Here is a 16,344-nt window from a genome sequence, read left to right as displayed (position 1 = left end):
AGATCTTGTAGATCGGCTGTTTTTGAAATTTGGTGTAGAGACTAAAAAAAAAAAAGGGGAAAAAAGGAGGGGGCGGAGGATAGACCCCTGTGGGACACCGGTCAAAGAAGTATAGGGTTTAAGTGGTTCATGATCATTCTTTATGTGGTTGCAGTCTACTGTGGATTGTATTGTTTTTACTGTGCATTTTATGGTGGGTTTTTTTTATGTCTGGAGCACTGGATCTGTGCTGAGGTATCATAAAGTTGATCTGAATCAGAATTTACAATTAGTCTGAAGCCTTCTATACGATACACAATGGTTTCTAGTGATTTGCTACTAAGATTCTCATTCCACCATACTAGGTAGGGGGAAACTTTAGTATCCTCTAAATCAGTGGTTCTCAAACTGGGGTTTGGGGACCCCCAGGGGTCCTTGGGGGGGTACCAGGGGGTCCCCAGAAGAAGAAAATAAAGTTAATATAGTGTCAAAATCATATTAACCACTTTAACTCAAAGATTTGCTTCTGGAGGTCCCTGGCACAAAACATTTTTGATATGAGGGTTCGCAGCAAAATACATAATTTTGGGGGTCCTTGAAAACGATTGAGAACCAGCGCTCTAAATACCTACAGTATAATATAGAGTAGTGGTTTTCAACCTTTTTCATGCCAAGGACCCCTAAATTGATAAACATTTGGCCACAGACCCCCATCTGAAAATGCTTTGTGCCAGAGACCCCCAGAAGCAAAGATTTTAGTTAAAAATGTTTGCTTTAAAAAAAAATATATATTCAAAGATACGCAATTTTTACATTTTCAAGATTTTTCAAAAATAGCATTTTTTAATGATTGTGACGCGATGTTAACTAATTTCGCTGGGGACCCCCTGGTAACCCCCCAAGGACCACTGGTTGAGAACCACTGATATAGAGCACCCATCTCTGTTTTTATTACCCGAAATAACTGGAAATAGCTTTACAAGATGAGATATGCAAGCTGAGCTTTTGATCTTTTGAGGAAATCCCTCAGTATAGTGACTTGGAACAAGCTTTCACTATTGCAACACATGCACAGCGACACCCTAATGCTCAGAACAAAGTTGGTCATAATTACCTCTCCTATGCAGTCATCGCCCTGCTTGATCTACTGCACCCCTAACCCTGATTCATGCTTTCATATCACACGGCGTGCAATCGAGTATAAACCAGACAGTATAGTGACACAGAATGACAGAATGACTCAAGTACTGTACTTAACACATCGGGTGCCAAACACGGTCTGAACCGTGTTTGCGCAGAGTAGCGGTCCGGTGCCGAACACGGTCCAGACCGTGAAATATGTCTTTTTGTTTTTTTCGTTTTTCTCCACACGGGCGGGGCTAGAGCAGCTCTGGGAGTACCCATTGTGATCTTGAGAAGGATAGGCCAGATAGATCACCGGAAAAAAAAACATGGCTGCCATCCACTTCCTGTCTATTTCCTTCTTTAAAACACCTATATCTCCGAATCTGTTTCCGGTGGGGAAAACCGGTCATGCGCGATGCGCGATCCCCCCCCATTGTAACTCGCGAGTGAAATGTTATCGTTCCAGGCTGTAGCCAGGGTCATCGCGCAACATGAATGGATGTTTTTTTTTACATGGATTTGCTCCTCGTGGAGTCTAGAGCTTTAAACAGCAAAGCGCAGTCAATGGGGAGAATGCTGGCACCCAACGTAAGTTGTTATGAAAAAATGCTGGCACCTGATGTGTTAAGTACAATTTCGAGGTATTTTTTACTGGAGTATTTCCAATTTTCTATAATTTTAAATGTTTTACTCCACTACAGCTCAGAGGCAAATATTGTACTTTTGACTACACTAGAATTAGTAGAACACTTAAGTTACTGGTTACATGTAGATTTTGATTATCACAAAACCACTTCAGACCTACTTTGGCATTTTGAAAATGGCAGATCTACAAGCTCACGACACGTTGTGAGCTTGTAGATCTGCTATTTTCAAACGATTTTTATACATTTGAAAACTTGTGAAATGGGACATTCTGCATAATGAGTACTTTTACTTTTGGTACTTTAAGTATATTTTGATCCCAATACTTTTGTACTTTTACTCAACTATATTTTGAATACCGAACTTGTACTAGTTGTAACAGAGCATGTCTACAATCGGGTATTGATACTTTTACTTCAGTGTGAACTTCTCTACCATCACACAGAATGGGCTAAAGAGTACACAGGATTCAGCCTGATAAGAATTTGAATATTTCCTGAATAAAACCGGGTGCAGGCCGGGGGGGCTAGCAAAGGGGAGCATGGCAAAAAATGACAGGGGCTCTTAGGATACATTATTTTTAGGCTCTTTTACACTGAGAGGAGACAAGAGTGGGAAAATGTGAAAAGCAGACAGTAACAGTAAGAGAGCAGGAAAAAGAGAGGAACAGAGAGGAGATGCCGCCTGCAGTCTCACAGCTTCACACAAACTGCAGGTTTGTCTTGAAAAATTTAAGCGTGCGTGTGCGTGTGTGTGTGCGTGGGGAGTGAGTTGTCTATTACAAAGAGGATGTGAGAAGTACCAAAAACACCATGAGAGGGAGTTGAAAATGTAAGGGTTTGTTGGAGGTATAAAGTCAGGTCTTGCCGGCATTAAGAGTGCTTTTCGGCGTCATATCCTAGAGGCTACTATGAAATTATGATGGCTGGTTTTAAAAAGGATAAAAAGAGACATTTTGCCTTTTGAGGTATATCAGTGGGAATCGCTGAAAATACAGAACACGGTGTCCACCGGGCATCATTAGTGGAAATGGAAGGTCTTATTACACCTTGCGCCCTGCAGTGTGTGAGTATACTGCAATCGGCTGGCAACTTGCAGCTGTGTCTGTCCCAATGCGTTAATATAACTCGTTTCAGTTTTATTCCGAGTTGGTTCAAAACTTGGCAGATGAGGTGGAGGAAGTGGGGGTATGGTCAAAGGTCAAAGGTCAATAACAGAAGACGTCATGGATTAAAGGAGTAGTTCACCCAAAAAAAAAAGTATTTTCTATCAATTACACACCCCATGAAGCATTTTTTAGTTTTTGTCGCATTCCTAAGCCAATAATTTGATGACTGGCGGAAAGATGCTAATGTATCTGGTAGGAGACTCAAAGGAGTCTCTTTGAGTCTCCTACCGGAAATACACCCGGTCATCAAATTATTGGCTCAGGAATAAGTCAAAAAATAATAATCCATGAATTCAAGGCTTCCATGGGGTGTGTAATTGATAAAAAATAAGTAATTTTTTGGGTGAATTATTCCTTTAAAGTTCTCAGTCGCCACGACTGATTTCAGTTTCATTTTGGATTCCATAGAAGTCGGCATGTGTCACGCAGCGAAAATAGGCCATCTAAAAGCTTACAACACATCACAATAACAACATTTTTAACTGAATGTTGGCCTATTAATGCTGAATGTTCACCTATTACTATGACCCGAATAGGGACGCTAAGGTTCATGTGTAATTTAGATACAGTAGCATGTAATGTAGACAGATGCCAGGTTCATTTGTTGACCTGTATAGTGTGTATAGTTTCAATATGCAGATTATTTATTTTTGGATATTATACTATTTAGACTGATGATAGGTTCTTGGTTTACCTATGATCCTAGATGACTATTTCTATACATTTTATGTACAGTATTACCTCGTGTTTACTGTGAGTCAGTCACTCAGGATTAAGAGCGTCTGCTAAAGGCCTAAATTGTAATAAAAGAGAGAGAGAGAGAGAATCATTCAAAACAGCAACAAAACTGGGCCACTTTTCAGTGTCTATGTGGAGCTTTGCTCACCGTCTCTGCTACAGTCTGTTATCAAGAACACCACAAGCACCACAAATACACATCCTTTTAACGGTGTTGTTAACTGCATGCATTGCAATAATAATCTAATGTTTCCAAAACAGAAATGGGCGCAGCGGTATATTCAGACAAACCCGGTGAGTGACGAGGGTATAGGCAACACCTTGGAAAATCTATGTTATTAAAAGCAATATTGGGGTAGGGGTCCTGGGACCCCCAGGGATCCATTTATGCGTTGGCTATTAAAAAATTGCAGATATACAAGCTCGCAGCGCGCCACTTCGTGCTGCACTGCAAGCTTGTACATCTGCTATTTTTGAACTTTTTTTTATCTTGAAAGTATTGGAATTGTTTTTTTAATATTTTGTTTTACATAGTGGGTGGTGCAATGCCACATACATATTAATTTGGGGGTCCTTGACATGAAAACGTTTGAGAACCCGCTGTAGTAAAGGATGCAATAATGTGGTCGGCCTGGTTCAGTCTAGAGGGCTTTAGATAGCATGCTGCTGGTGGTATAGCTGCTCTCAGGAGCATCTGCCTGAGGGCTCTGGTGTCTGTTACACAAGGGGCCCTCGCTGCTAGAGAAGCCACAGAATAAGGTCATCAACGCTCCCTTTTTCTAGTTCTTCAAAAAAATGTTGATTGCGTTGCTTAAAACATGACCTGTACCAAGGAAATGGCTGCTGTGGCCTTACACCACTTCCCCTTTTGGAGCTAAGAACTTTACGCAAAGTCTACTTCAATCACCGTCAACACCACCACCGCATGTCGATAACTGCTCTGGTGTAAAAGTTCAGGTAAAAATAAGCCTTCTGATGCACTATCGAGTAATTGCAATAAAGTGGAGCGATGTGTTAAGAGTGGGGAATGAAATACAAGCAAGGGCTATCGGTAAGACTTTATATCAAGGTCGGGTCTATAATGCATTATAACCACATTTATAATGCAATATAATGCACATATATGGCATTATTACACTCGTTATACATGTTTATAATTATGCATATAAATATGCATAACATGGTTTATGAAGTAATATTTTATATATATATATATATATATATATATATATATATATATATATATATATATATATATATTGTGCTGTTCCACTGAGTGTATAATGCATTATGACCGTCACTTATACATTACATTATTATAAGTTATAATACTTCATAAACCTTGTTATAAGTTGTAGAATTGCATAATTATAAGCATTTATAACAAGCGTAATAATGCCTTATAAGCAGGGATGCATTGGTCATGGGACGTGGTAACGCACCAAGAAACCCCTTTTTTAAGCAGGAGCACGCGCACGCATAGATTTAACAACCCTTAAATTCACACCTCAACAAAGTTTACAAAGGCTGGCGACTGCCAGGTGTCACACCAGCATGAATTAACATAGAAATGAGCCTAGATGCATATCAATTGTCCATTGTGTGACCTGAAGTGTTAAGCGACGTGCACGTGACGTCATTAAAATAGTCCCACCGCAAACAAAATCACCAATAGAACACTGCTTGCTTATAAGTGCATTGTAATGCATTATAAATGTGCTTATAATGCATGTAGACTTAATATAAAGTCTTACCATTTTGTTAAATTACCAGCACAAGGACGCAACACCATGAGTACAGCAGTGATGTAGTACACATTTTTGCTACAGAGAGGATGGGCTCTTTCTAAATATGGTTTCATTGATTGGTCCAAAATGATTTTGAAAACAAGGCAGTGGATTCTCCTCCTTTGGCAGAACGCCAGCTGACGTTCTGTCGACTGGAGGAAGGCTAATTATGTGTCAACAAAAAGCAAAGAAACATAAGCCTGGCTATGATATAAATTAGAACGGAGAAAAATGGAAAAAAAAAGGAAAGAGGAACATTGTGTAAATATATTTGCGCGGCTCCTCCAGAGTGGAGAATATGACGTATAAGGAGAGTGGGATTTCATATCGACCCATGGGGGTGGATATGATTTGCTCACCGTTTTATGAGGACATTCAACATGCTTATTAGGCCTCAAGGACGCCCGTAACGTCTTTTGTGAATGTAAACAAAAGTGAGACCTTGGTAATTTTGTGAAATTGCGTTAAATAAAATACTATATTGTTTATGTTCAACAATATTGTCTCTGTCGGGAGGAAACCTCATATGTCCAAAACTGTTACTTTTCAGGAATTCAAATTCCCAAGCATCAAAAGTAGCAGATCTACAAGCTCGAAACGCGGCGCGAAGCGAGGCGTTTCGAGCTTGTAGATCTGTTACTTTTGAAGCTTTTGTGCGACGCTGTAGTTAGTACGATCAAGCAGGGCAGTTAATAAGAAGGCCTGCTAGCCCTCATGCATTGAAGGAGGCATGAGTTCAGCTCTGGGTTCTCCCTAGGTTGGCAGAGGGAGTGTAGCGCCCGGGAATACTTAAGACAATTGGCACCGGGAGAAAAAAATGGGGTCACAAAATCGTGGGATAAAAATTTAGATAACGTTAATTTACCAAAAAAATAACGCAAAGTTACAACAGAGAGATACACTACCGGTATATAGGTTTCTGCCCGACAGCAACGATATGATACATGTTGAAATAAGCATTGCCAAAGTATGACGTAAAATAAACTTGACGTACAAAGTAGAGGTCATGGTATAAGCTAGAGAGGGAGTAAATGAGAGTGCTAGTAAAGGTATAACAGCAGTGTTGTTAAGTGTAAATAAATATGGACGGTATCTAACCTCCCATGAGAGTGGAAGTCCAGCTGTAGCACCTTGTCTTCGTGGGACACGGCTCTCTTGGCTCTCTGGTGACTGCTGTGCAGGGCTGCTGTGTCGTAGGACAGGCCCTCGTGGTGACGGATGTATTTGTTGAGGGCTCTCCCGAACTGACCTGAAACAACACAGTGCAAATGTTTTTCATGAACTCCAACACATTTTATAAGCCAGTTGCAATTATTACATAATCGACGTCGCCTAATCGCAATGATTTGAGATAGTCGTTTTTTTTTTGTTGCATAATCGTCATAATCATTTCCATGAAAAGTGTTCAGATATTTTCAAACGTTTCAAAAAAAAAGTGGAAATAGCAGATCTAAAAGCTCAAAATGTGGCAAAGAGTTGAGTTTAAAATGTTCGCTTAAAAAAATACATAAATATTCAAAGATTTTTCAAAAATCTAAAAGCTCATAGAGCGGCACGAAGTGACTCGCTATGAGCTTGTATATCTGCTATTTTTGAATAGCCGACCAGAGTGCTATAAATAGCTCAAATCTAAAATCACACAGATGCTTTCCCTGTTTTAATGGGTTAAGTATAAAGTTATTAAATGATGTAACTTATTTGTCATATATGCCCTATGCGCCTTTTGTTTACCAAGCCTAAAAGCCAAGCAGAAATGTCGTTTTTATCCCAATGTTCAATGACAGAAAAGCAATTAAATTGTACACAACACACATACACAACAACAGATACAGAGTGAACAGCAGCGCTGGGAAAATGAAAGCCAACTAAGGAACCCTTAAAAACCTTTAAACCCTTCAGTAGTTAAGCTCTTCTTCAGACATGTCTGAAGAAGAGCTTTGGCTTCCAAATGTCACTTTGTTGGGATGCCTCAATAAAAAGAGTTACTTTAATCCCTCAGGCTTTAACAACAGAAATCAAAGAGAAGAGAAACTGGTTGCTTCATAAGTGCGTGTTTCTCAGAAATAACAAAGTCACAATCCCTCAGGTGAAACTTAAAGAGAGGCATCCTCCTCTGATGTCATATTGATCATATTCGCTACATATTATCTGTGGTGGAAAAAGTACTAAATGTTTTTACTTAAGTAAAAGTATCAATACTGCAATATAGAAATACTCGGTTACAAGCAAAAGTCCGGAACTCAAAATGTACTTGAGTGAAAGTACAAAAGTATTGGCATAAAAATGGGGGGATTCTACAAATGTCTTCTAAATCCTAACAGTTTTTTTCTTTAAACTTATGTTGCTATAATATCAGTGGTTTTCAAGCTGTTTCATGTCAAGGACCCCCAAAATTATATGTATTTGGCCACGGACCCCCATCACAAAATATGTTGTTCCAGGAACCCCCCAGAAGCAAAGATTTGAGTAAAATAAAATAAATCACTGTGCCGTGCTATGAGCTCTTAGATCTGCTATTTTTAAATAGCCAAAGTATCAAATAATGGTTAAAGTGGTTACACGGATGCGTTCCCGGTTTGAATGGGTTAAATATTTCATGTAATACACAAAAACAATGTATTTTCCAAAACATTTTGATTAATTCCAAACCTTTTCCAAAAAAAAAAAGGTTTTTTACTAATATAAAAATATTTCCAGGAATTTCATGACCGTGGGATCCCTGGAGAGAGATATGTTGCTAATTTCCATCAAGGTGACTGTGTGCTATAACTCTTCACTCACTGTACAAACGAATCAATAGTGATGGAGCAAAATAACTCAACTCTGAACTATCAAGTCAACAGAGAAGGCAGATGGACCACGCCTCGTGCCAGGGTCTTGGCAGTCTGTAGAGCAAGGGTTCCCAAACCTTCCAGGCCGTGACCCCCCAAAAAGAATCATATTTGAACTGGGGACCCCCCCCCACACCCTGACAAGCATCTGGAATTGTAGGCATTACATTTAGTTTGACTCGGTTCTACAGATAAACAAGATCTGCTATTTTCACAATGTTTGCCTCTTTCTTATGTAATATTGACAATTCAGCCAATTTGGTATTAAAAGTCAGTAAATTGCAACTTTAGAAATGTGCAGACACCCTGTATACACTTATACTGTATGTTGGTTTGTTGACTGTTGAGTGAGAAAACAATGTTGCACATTAAGCTGATCATCTAGGGGACCCCCCCAAAATAATTTGGGGACCCCCCTGAGGAGTTCTCGACCCCCAGTTTTGGGAACTACTGCTATAGAGCACAGCACATAGCTAGGGGTAAGATAAAGCAACCCATGCCTCAACAGCAACAGGGATTTAAAACAACGTTTTTTTAGATGTAATAATTCCCCTGTATACAGCAATTCAACATGAGAGCAAGAAATGACTTATTCAATGACTGACAGAAAACTGTCTAGTAAAGGCCATGGCTGCCTTCACTGGAGGACTGTGGTGATGGGTTCATTATGAAACTCTTTGATGCCCAGATGAGCTGTCTTAACCCTTTAAGACCGGGAACGCATCCGTGTCATTTTTAGATTTCTTTGGCTATTGTGCTATGAGCTTGTAGATCTGCTATTTTTTTTTTATCGTGAAAATTAGTGCAAATCTTTGAATATATATAGATTTTTTAAAGTGAACATTTGTAACTCATATCTTTGCTTCTGGAGGATTTTACAAATGTCTTCTAAATCCTAACAGTTTTCTGAAAAAACTTGTCAAGGATTATATGTAGTTGGCCGCGGACCCCCATCTGAAAATATTTGCAGATGGGGGTCCGCGGCCAAATCTAACGACTTGCTCAAATGTTCACGATTTTTCAAAAACAGCAGATCTACAAGCTCATAGCGTGGCACTCTGTGAGCTTGTATATCTGCTATTTTTGAATAGCCCAAAGTGTAAAATAATGGTTTAAGTGGTTACACAGATGAATTCCCGGTTTAAATGGGTTAATACAGAGACACCCCTCAGGCAATGCTTTGGCTAAACAGGAGATCACACTGCTGCAGATTGGCAATTTTCGCTCGACAACATTGTACGGCTAAATATAAAATAGAGCTTAAAGTGGCCTGTGGGTAATCAGACAAATTGATTTAGTTAGTAAAAAAAAAAGTTATTTGTTGATTACACATTTTTAAAAGAGCCAAAAAACACACTTGATTATTCGATTAATCAAAAACGTAATCCTTAGAATAATCGCTAAGACGACAATCAATAGTTGCAGCCTCTATACAGGTTTTAAAATCGTTGCTGTCGGGCAGAAACCTCTTATCTCCATATTTTTACTTTTTGTGTTTTTTCCCCCGTAAATGAACGCCCTACTTGATCATACTACAGCGTCACACAAAAGCATCAAAAGCAGCAGATCTGCAAGCTCGAAACGCGGCGCGAAATGCGGCGCGAAATGCGCAATGCGGCGCGTTTCGAGCTTGTAGATCTGCTACGTTTGCTATTCTTTTATTTTGAATCCTGAAAAGTAACAGTTTTGGACAGTTTCCACCCGACAGAGACGATATACAGTTACATCACACAGTTATTTTCCTCAAGAAGTGCTTCTAAGTAAGTAGTAAATGATGAAGCCAGTCTCCCTGGTATATCTGTGTAGAGTTCTCCACCAACATGCATGAGACACGAGCCGGAGTGAGTGAACCAAACCAAAGCCTGTCAGCTTTGATGGTGAGAGCGTGGGTGGGACCTCGACTTCAAGAGAGGAGAGGAAGTTTGGACGTGAACCATCAATTTATGTAAGGCACTGCTGACACACTTGATGTGGATAGTTCCAAGCACCCTATACTCCCTAGCCAGCTGTTCGGTCTTTCTGGCGGTACATACAGTGTGTGTGTATGTGTGTGTGTGTGTGTGTGTGTGTGTGTGTGTGTGTGTGTGTGTGTGTGTGTGTGTGTGTGTGTGTGTGTGTATGTATGTATGTATGTATATGTATATATGTATATATATATATATATATATATATATATATATATATATATATATATATATATATATATATATATATATATATATGTGTGTGTGTATCTCTGACTAACAGGAGACAGGGATGACAACACAGGACAACAGCCAGATTGAAATCTGACGATCTGCCACTTAGAAATAGGCCTGTCACAATTATTACATAATCACCTGATTGCGGTTCATTTGAGCGAATCACAATTATGTTGCATGAAATGGTTAGAATCGTTTCCATTCATCATCTGTATGAAAACAGCTTAATTTGAAATTAACCCATTAAAATACCTGATCTTTTTTTTCAGGTCTTTGAATTTTTTTTCAGGCCTGAAAGAATCTTCTAAATCCTAACAGTTTTCTGGAAAAAAAAAAGTTTCTATATCAGTGGTGCTAAAACTTTTTCATTTCAATATGTATTTGGCCGCGGACCCCCATCTCAGAAACATTTTGTGCCAGGGACCTCCGAAAGCAAAGATTTGAGTTAAAAATTTACAGAAAAATATATTCAAAGATTTTCACGAATTGTCACAAAAAAAAAAGCAGATCTACAAGCTCATAGCGCGGCACGAAGTGACAAGCTGTGAGCTTGTATATAATGGTTAAAGTGGTTAAAAGGAGTGTGACGCTATATTAACTACTTTAGCTGGGGAGTGGGACCCCCTGGAAATATTTATTCTGCTGTAACGTATTTCTCAATACTAGGCTTTGTAAGTCATTTATCATATCTGCCCCCGTGCATTTTTTCTTCTTTACAAACCCAGAAATTGTATATTGATATGTTCCAATCTTCAATGCCAAAAACACAATTAAAATCATTAATTGCAAGACAATTAATGGTGAACTAAAATGTCTCATGATCGTGACAGCCATGCTTAACAGGCTTACACACACACACACACACACACACACACACACACACACACACACACACACACACACACACACGTGTGTTAACACAACACAGAGTTTAATCCAGCATGCAGTCACTGGTCTGCTCCGTTTAAACCAAGACGTAAGAGAGTTGTCGGATAATATACGGCACACCTGAGGAGGAGATGAAGAGCCATAACAGACGTTTGAGCTTCCGTTTGATTGGGCTGTCATCATGCTAGCTTAGCCCATTACAACCGGGAAAGCATCTGTGTCATTTTTAGATTTTATGAGCTTGTAGATCTGCAATTTTTTGAAAAATCGTGTGCAAATCTTTGAATATACATATTTTTAAAGTGAACATTAACTTTATTTTTTATTTTAGCTAAAAAGCATTATTTTACACTTTGGCTATTCAAAAAATAGCAGATCTACAAGCTCGTAGCTACGAGCTTGCAGATCTGCTATTTTAGAAATGTTTTGAAAATGTGTGGAAATCTTTGAATATATATATTCTTTTAAAGCGAACATTTTTAACTACAATCTTTGCTTCTGGGGGTCCCTGGAACAAAATATTTTGAGAAGTTTTTTTGGGGGGGGTGGGGGGGGTCCTTGACATGAAAAGGTTTGGGAAGCACCGATATAGCAACATACGTTTTTCAGATTTTAGATTTAGGATTTTAGAAGACCTTTTTATCGGCCTCAAGTCTTAATGGGTTAGTATCCAAATCACATCAGCGTGAAACAAACCACTTACTTCAGTAGTACACCATACTGGGCTAACAGTCTGTTTGGAAACTAGGCTGCCTTCAAAGGTTATTTTAACCACTTAAGCCCTATTTTATTTATACTTTGCCTCGTGGTGTTGCGCGGAAAACATGAAGTAACAACAGCTCATCACAGTGAGGACATTTATTATCTGACATGGTAAGAATGTCTACCCCTTATCCCATGAACTATCCCATAATGCAAGCATTGTTGAGGGTGTATACGGTTGAGTATTTTGCTCATTACTGATGGTGTTACTTTGTGTATTTTACAGATACAGTTACTAACTGCATGCTGTTAATCAGAAGTAATATATTTGTCACTTTGGTAAGAATGTGAGAAACTTTCCTTAGATGGAATAAAGCTATTAAAGCTTTTAAAGCAGGTGATGGAAACGGCAAAAGTGCATCAGAGCTTGTAGATCTTCTATTTCCGCTATTTTGGGAAAGGCATTGAAAATCGAAAACATTTTTCAACATGGAAAGGATTATGAAGATTATGCAAAATAATTGTAATTATCTCAAATAATTGCGATTAGGCGATTATGTAATAATAGTGACAGGCCTAAGTGCCGGTATTGCAAAGTAGTGCAGCAAATAGCAGCCTTGGTTGGCAGTGCTCTGTATTGTTGCATATGGGCTGACTGTTATGCTTGTTAATTTGCTTCACAGGGTGACGTATTTCCAAACAGCGCTCATGCTGTTTTCTGGCCAAATTGAACAAAAGGCAAGCCAAATCGCCGTAGGTGTGGAAACATAATATTAATTGACTTTTATCCAGAACGCTGTGTCATATTTTGTCAATTTTGTCCAAAAAAAAAAACTGTTCACAAGCTGAGAGCAGCACTGTGTGTGTGTGTGTGTGTGTGTGTGTGTGTGTGTGTGTGTGTGTGTGTGTGTGTGTGTGTGTGTGTGTGTGTGTGTGTGTGGTGTCAAAATGAAAACACAAGTAACACTTTTGGCCGTTCGTGTCAAAATAAAACCCACATTGACGCAATTCACAGAATCCATTGCATCATTTATTTTTAAACATTTCACATTAAATATGGGCGTTAACATGCTAATTCTTACAGCCTTAGTTGTTACATAAAGGCTTACAACTGATGAAATGATGGTGATTAATTTCAATGTATTTAAAATAACTACATTTCAATTTTCAAATGTATGTCACTATGCAAAGGATATGGGATATATTCATATTATGGGGTGGTGTTGTCAAGACCAGTGGTTCTCAAAGTGGGGTCCGGGGACCCCCAGGGGTCCTTGGGGGGGTACCCCAGCTAAATTAGTTAATATAGCGTCACAATAATTTTAACCACTTAAAGGGCAAGACCACTTTGGTAGAGGTTTGGGTTGTGTATTTACCTTGCCATGATGTAACTCCAAAGGTGGACAAGAAATTAAAAATAATTGCTCCATTGATTAGAAATTGATAATTCTAAATGTGCTCCTCATTGACTTACATTGTACGGTAAAACAGCTCTCAAAGTCACTCTTTTAGCACATAAACGAACGCAAACAAAGTTGATTCAGACAATATAGAACATCACCAAACCCAGTACTGTTTTTTTTTAAATAAAAATGTCAACTTCCTGTTGATTTTGCCATTTTTAATAAGTAGAAAACCTGGACTGGATCCGCGGATCCGGATCCAGATCTTCAAATAGTAAAATCAACAGGAAGTTGACATTTTTATTAAAAAAACAAACAGTACTGGGTTTGGTGATGGTCTATATTGTCTGAATCAGCTATGTTTGGTTTCATTTATGTGCTAAAAGAGTGACTTTGAGAGCTGATTTACCGTACAATGTAAGTCAATGAGGAGCCTTTTTTGAATTATCAATTTCTAATCAATGGAGCAATTATTTTTGATTTCTTGCCCACCTTTGGGGTTACATCATGGCAAGGTAACTACACAACCCAAACCTCTACCAAAGTGGTCTTACCCTTTAAACCATATTCTATACTTTGGCTATTCAAAAATAGCATATATACAAGCTCATAGCACGGCATGAGCTTGTAAATCTGCTATTTTTTATTTAGTGTCAAAATTTGTGCAAATCTTAGCATGTATATTTTTTCAAAGCCAACATTTTTAACTCAAGTCTTTGCTTCTGGAGGTCGCCGGAACAAAATATTTTTTCAGATGGGGGTCCGCAGCCAAATACATATCATAGTCAGGGGTTATTAGCAGAAAAATGTCCAATCTTGGAATAAATTCGGGGGGAAAAATCTAAATTTAATTCTGTTTTAAGTAGCATGTGAGGGGGCAAACTAGGGTATTTTTATTATTCTGAATCCATTGCAAGCATTTGTTTTGCACCAAAACCACTCCTTGGGCTAAAAACGGCCCAATCTCAATGGGCTTCTTACACAAAAAGTATACCTGGAAAAGGATGGCTATGGCCGTTTTTAGCCCAAGGAGTGGTTTTGGTGCAAAACAAATGCTTGCAATGGATTCAGAATCATAAAAACACCCTAGTTTGACCCCTCACATGCTACTTAAAACAGAATTAAAATTAATTTGTTTTTTCCCCCGCATAAGGTTATGGTGGGTACCCCAACTTTCAGGAGCTGTCACAAATTCTCCTAGGGAAACTGCATTTCAGTCTTTGTGAGATGTGTTACTAGACACCTTAACAAACACATTGGTGAAGATTTTTTTTGGTAAGGAATTTATTCCAAGGTTGTTTTAATATCCCCTGACTATCATTGTGGGGGGTCCTTGACACGAAAAAGTTTGAGAACCACTGGCCAAGACAATGTCACAGCAATACTACGGAGCACAACAACCTCTGGAGTCAAAGAATTCTAGCACCAGCAATGCAAGTCAGGAAGTATTGTTGGTAGACTAAAAAAACTGTTCCGTCTACAATCCAACAAAACATTCCTGGTACAGAAGGATCATATATATATGTATATATTTTTCCCCAAGTAAATAACAAGTTTGGTATAAAACACTGGCACGCATCCTTTTAATATTGTTCTCGCCAACAGCATGCATTTCAGGTATACAATGCAAATGACTAGCTGCTGGCCTGGGATAAGATAAGATACCCTATTGCCAATGAATATATGAATACTGTGTAGCCTACGGCCAGTCGGCCACTATCAACAGTGAATATGAGACTGCTATAACTGCATGTACAGTGACAGCCAGCCATCATCAGTGGACTATCTGGATAATACGCAGTACAGTCGATCAACAGTGACTGTATGGAGAATAGTCATATCAACAATGAATCAAAGTGAATAGAAGTGATCCAGTTATCCTTAACAGGCATCCGTTATGGTTCGGTAGTGCATTGGTTTCCAATGTGTGGTCCGGGGGCCCCCAGGGGTCCATGAGGGGGGTCCCCAGCAAATGTAGATAATATAGCATCTGGATGCAAATTATCGGTTCATTAATTGATTCATAGTTGATAACCTTATCAATCGATTAATTGATAAGCTGCGTCTTTTTAGGATCAAAAGGAACATTCTCTTCCGAAACCGAAAATGAGGGCAGAAACATAATGGCCTTGATGTATATAACATTAACGAGCATCAACGAGCATCAGCTGGACACAGACACACACACACCTCCCCTCTGCAGTGCTCTATGGAGTCTGTCTCATTTCTCTCCAAAAGCCCTTGAATATGATGGAATATATTTTTTGTATATATATATATTTTTTTGGCAGATGGCAGATTCGTCTGGTCACAGGCTATAATAGCATCACAATCATTTTAACCACTTTATCCATTTATGTATTGGCTATTCAAAAATCTTGAAAGTGTTTCCACGACCTGCACTGGCTCCCTGTCAGACAAAGAATCCAGTTCAATCCACTACAAAATCCTGTTTACCACCTACAAGGCACTCAATAATCTGGCTCCCCCTATCTCTCTGATCTTCTCCAACACCCCTCCCGTTCCCTCCGGTCCAGTGAAGCCAACCTCTTTGGAGGTCCCCCAGGACAAGTACAGTACCTGGAGGGCTTTCTCTGTTGCTGCCCCCTTTCTCTGGAAAGCACTCCCCAACCATCTCAAAAATGCCCCCTCCCTCCCCTCCTTCAAAACCTCACTCAAGTCAAAACCCACCTCCAAGCTGAGGTCTAGTTAAGTTAAGTTAAGTCTCCCCAACCCATGCGTAACCTTTTATATCTTTTAATCTAGCACTTATCTTTTATGGTTTTGTATCGTTTTTTCTTAAAGGGGTAGTTCACCCACAAAATTATTTTTTTCTATCGATTAGTCACCCCATGGAGACTTGAATTCATGGATATT

The 16,344-nt window shown here is 39.1% G+C and overlaps 1 protein-coding gene across 2 annotated transcripts in view; it reads right to left on the bottom strand.

The window, feature by feature from the left end:
* The window catches only part of LOC308091208 (disintegrin and metalloproteinase domain-containing protein 10-like), a 486,352-nt gene that overhangs the window by 454,774 nt on the left and 15,234 nt on the right, over positions 1-16,344 (bottom strand). For both annotated transcript variants that reach the window (XR_013933681.1, XM_080436649.1), the window contains exon 2: positions 6,541-6,691. Coding sequence is in view for 1 of the 2 variants with exons in the window: in XM_080436649.1 (XP_080292775.1) it covers positions 6,541-6,691 (151 nt within the window). In the remaining variant the exon portion in view is untranslated. The remainder of the gene's footprint in view (positions 1-6,540; positions 6,692-16,344) is intronic.

This window comes from Gymnoscopelus braueri, assembly GCF_963280865.1.
Source record: "Gymnoscopelus braueri genome assembly, chromosome: 1".
In the NCBI taxonomy this organism is placed as follows: Eukaryota; Metazoa; Chordata; class Actinopteri; order Myctophiformes; family Myctophidae; genus Gymnoscopelus; species Gymnoscopelus braueri.
This window is presented reverse-complemented; position numbering and strand designations above follow the sequence as displayed.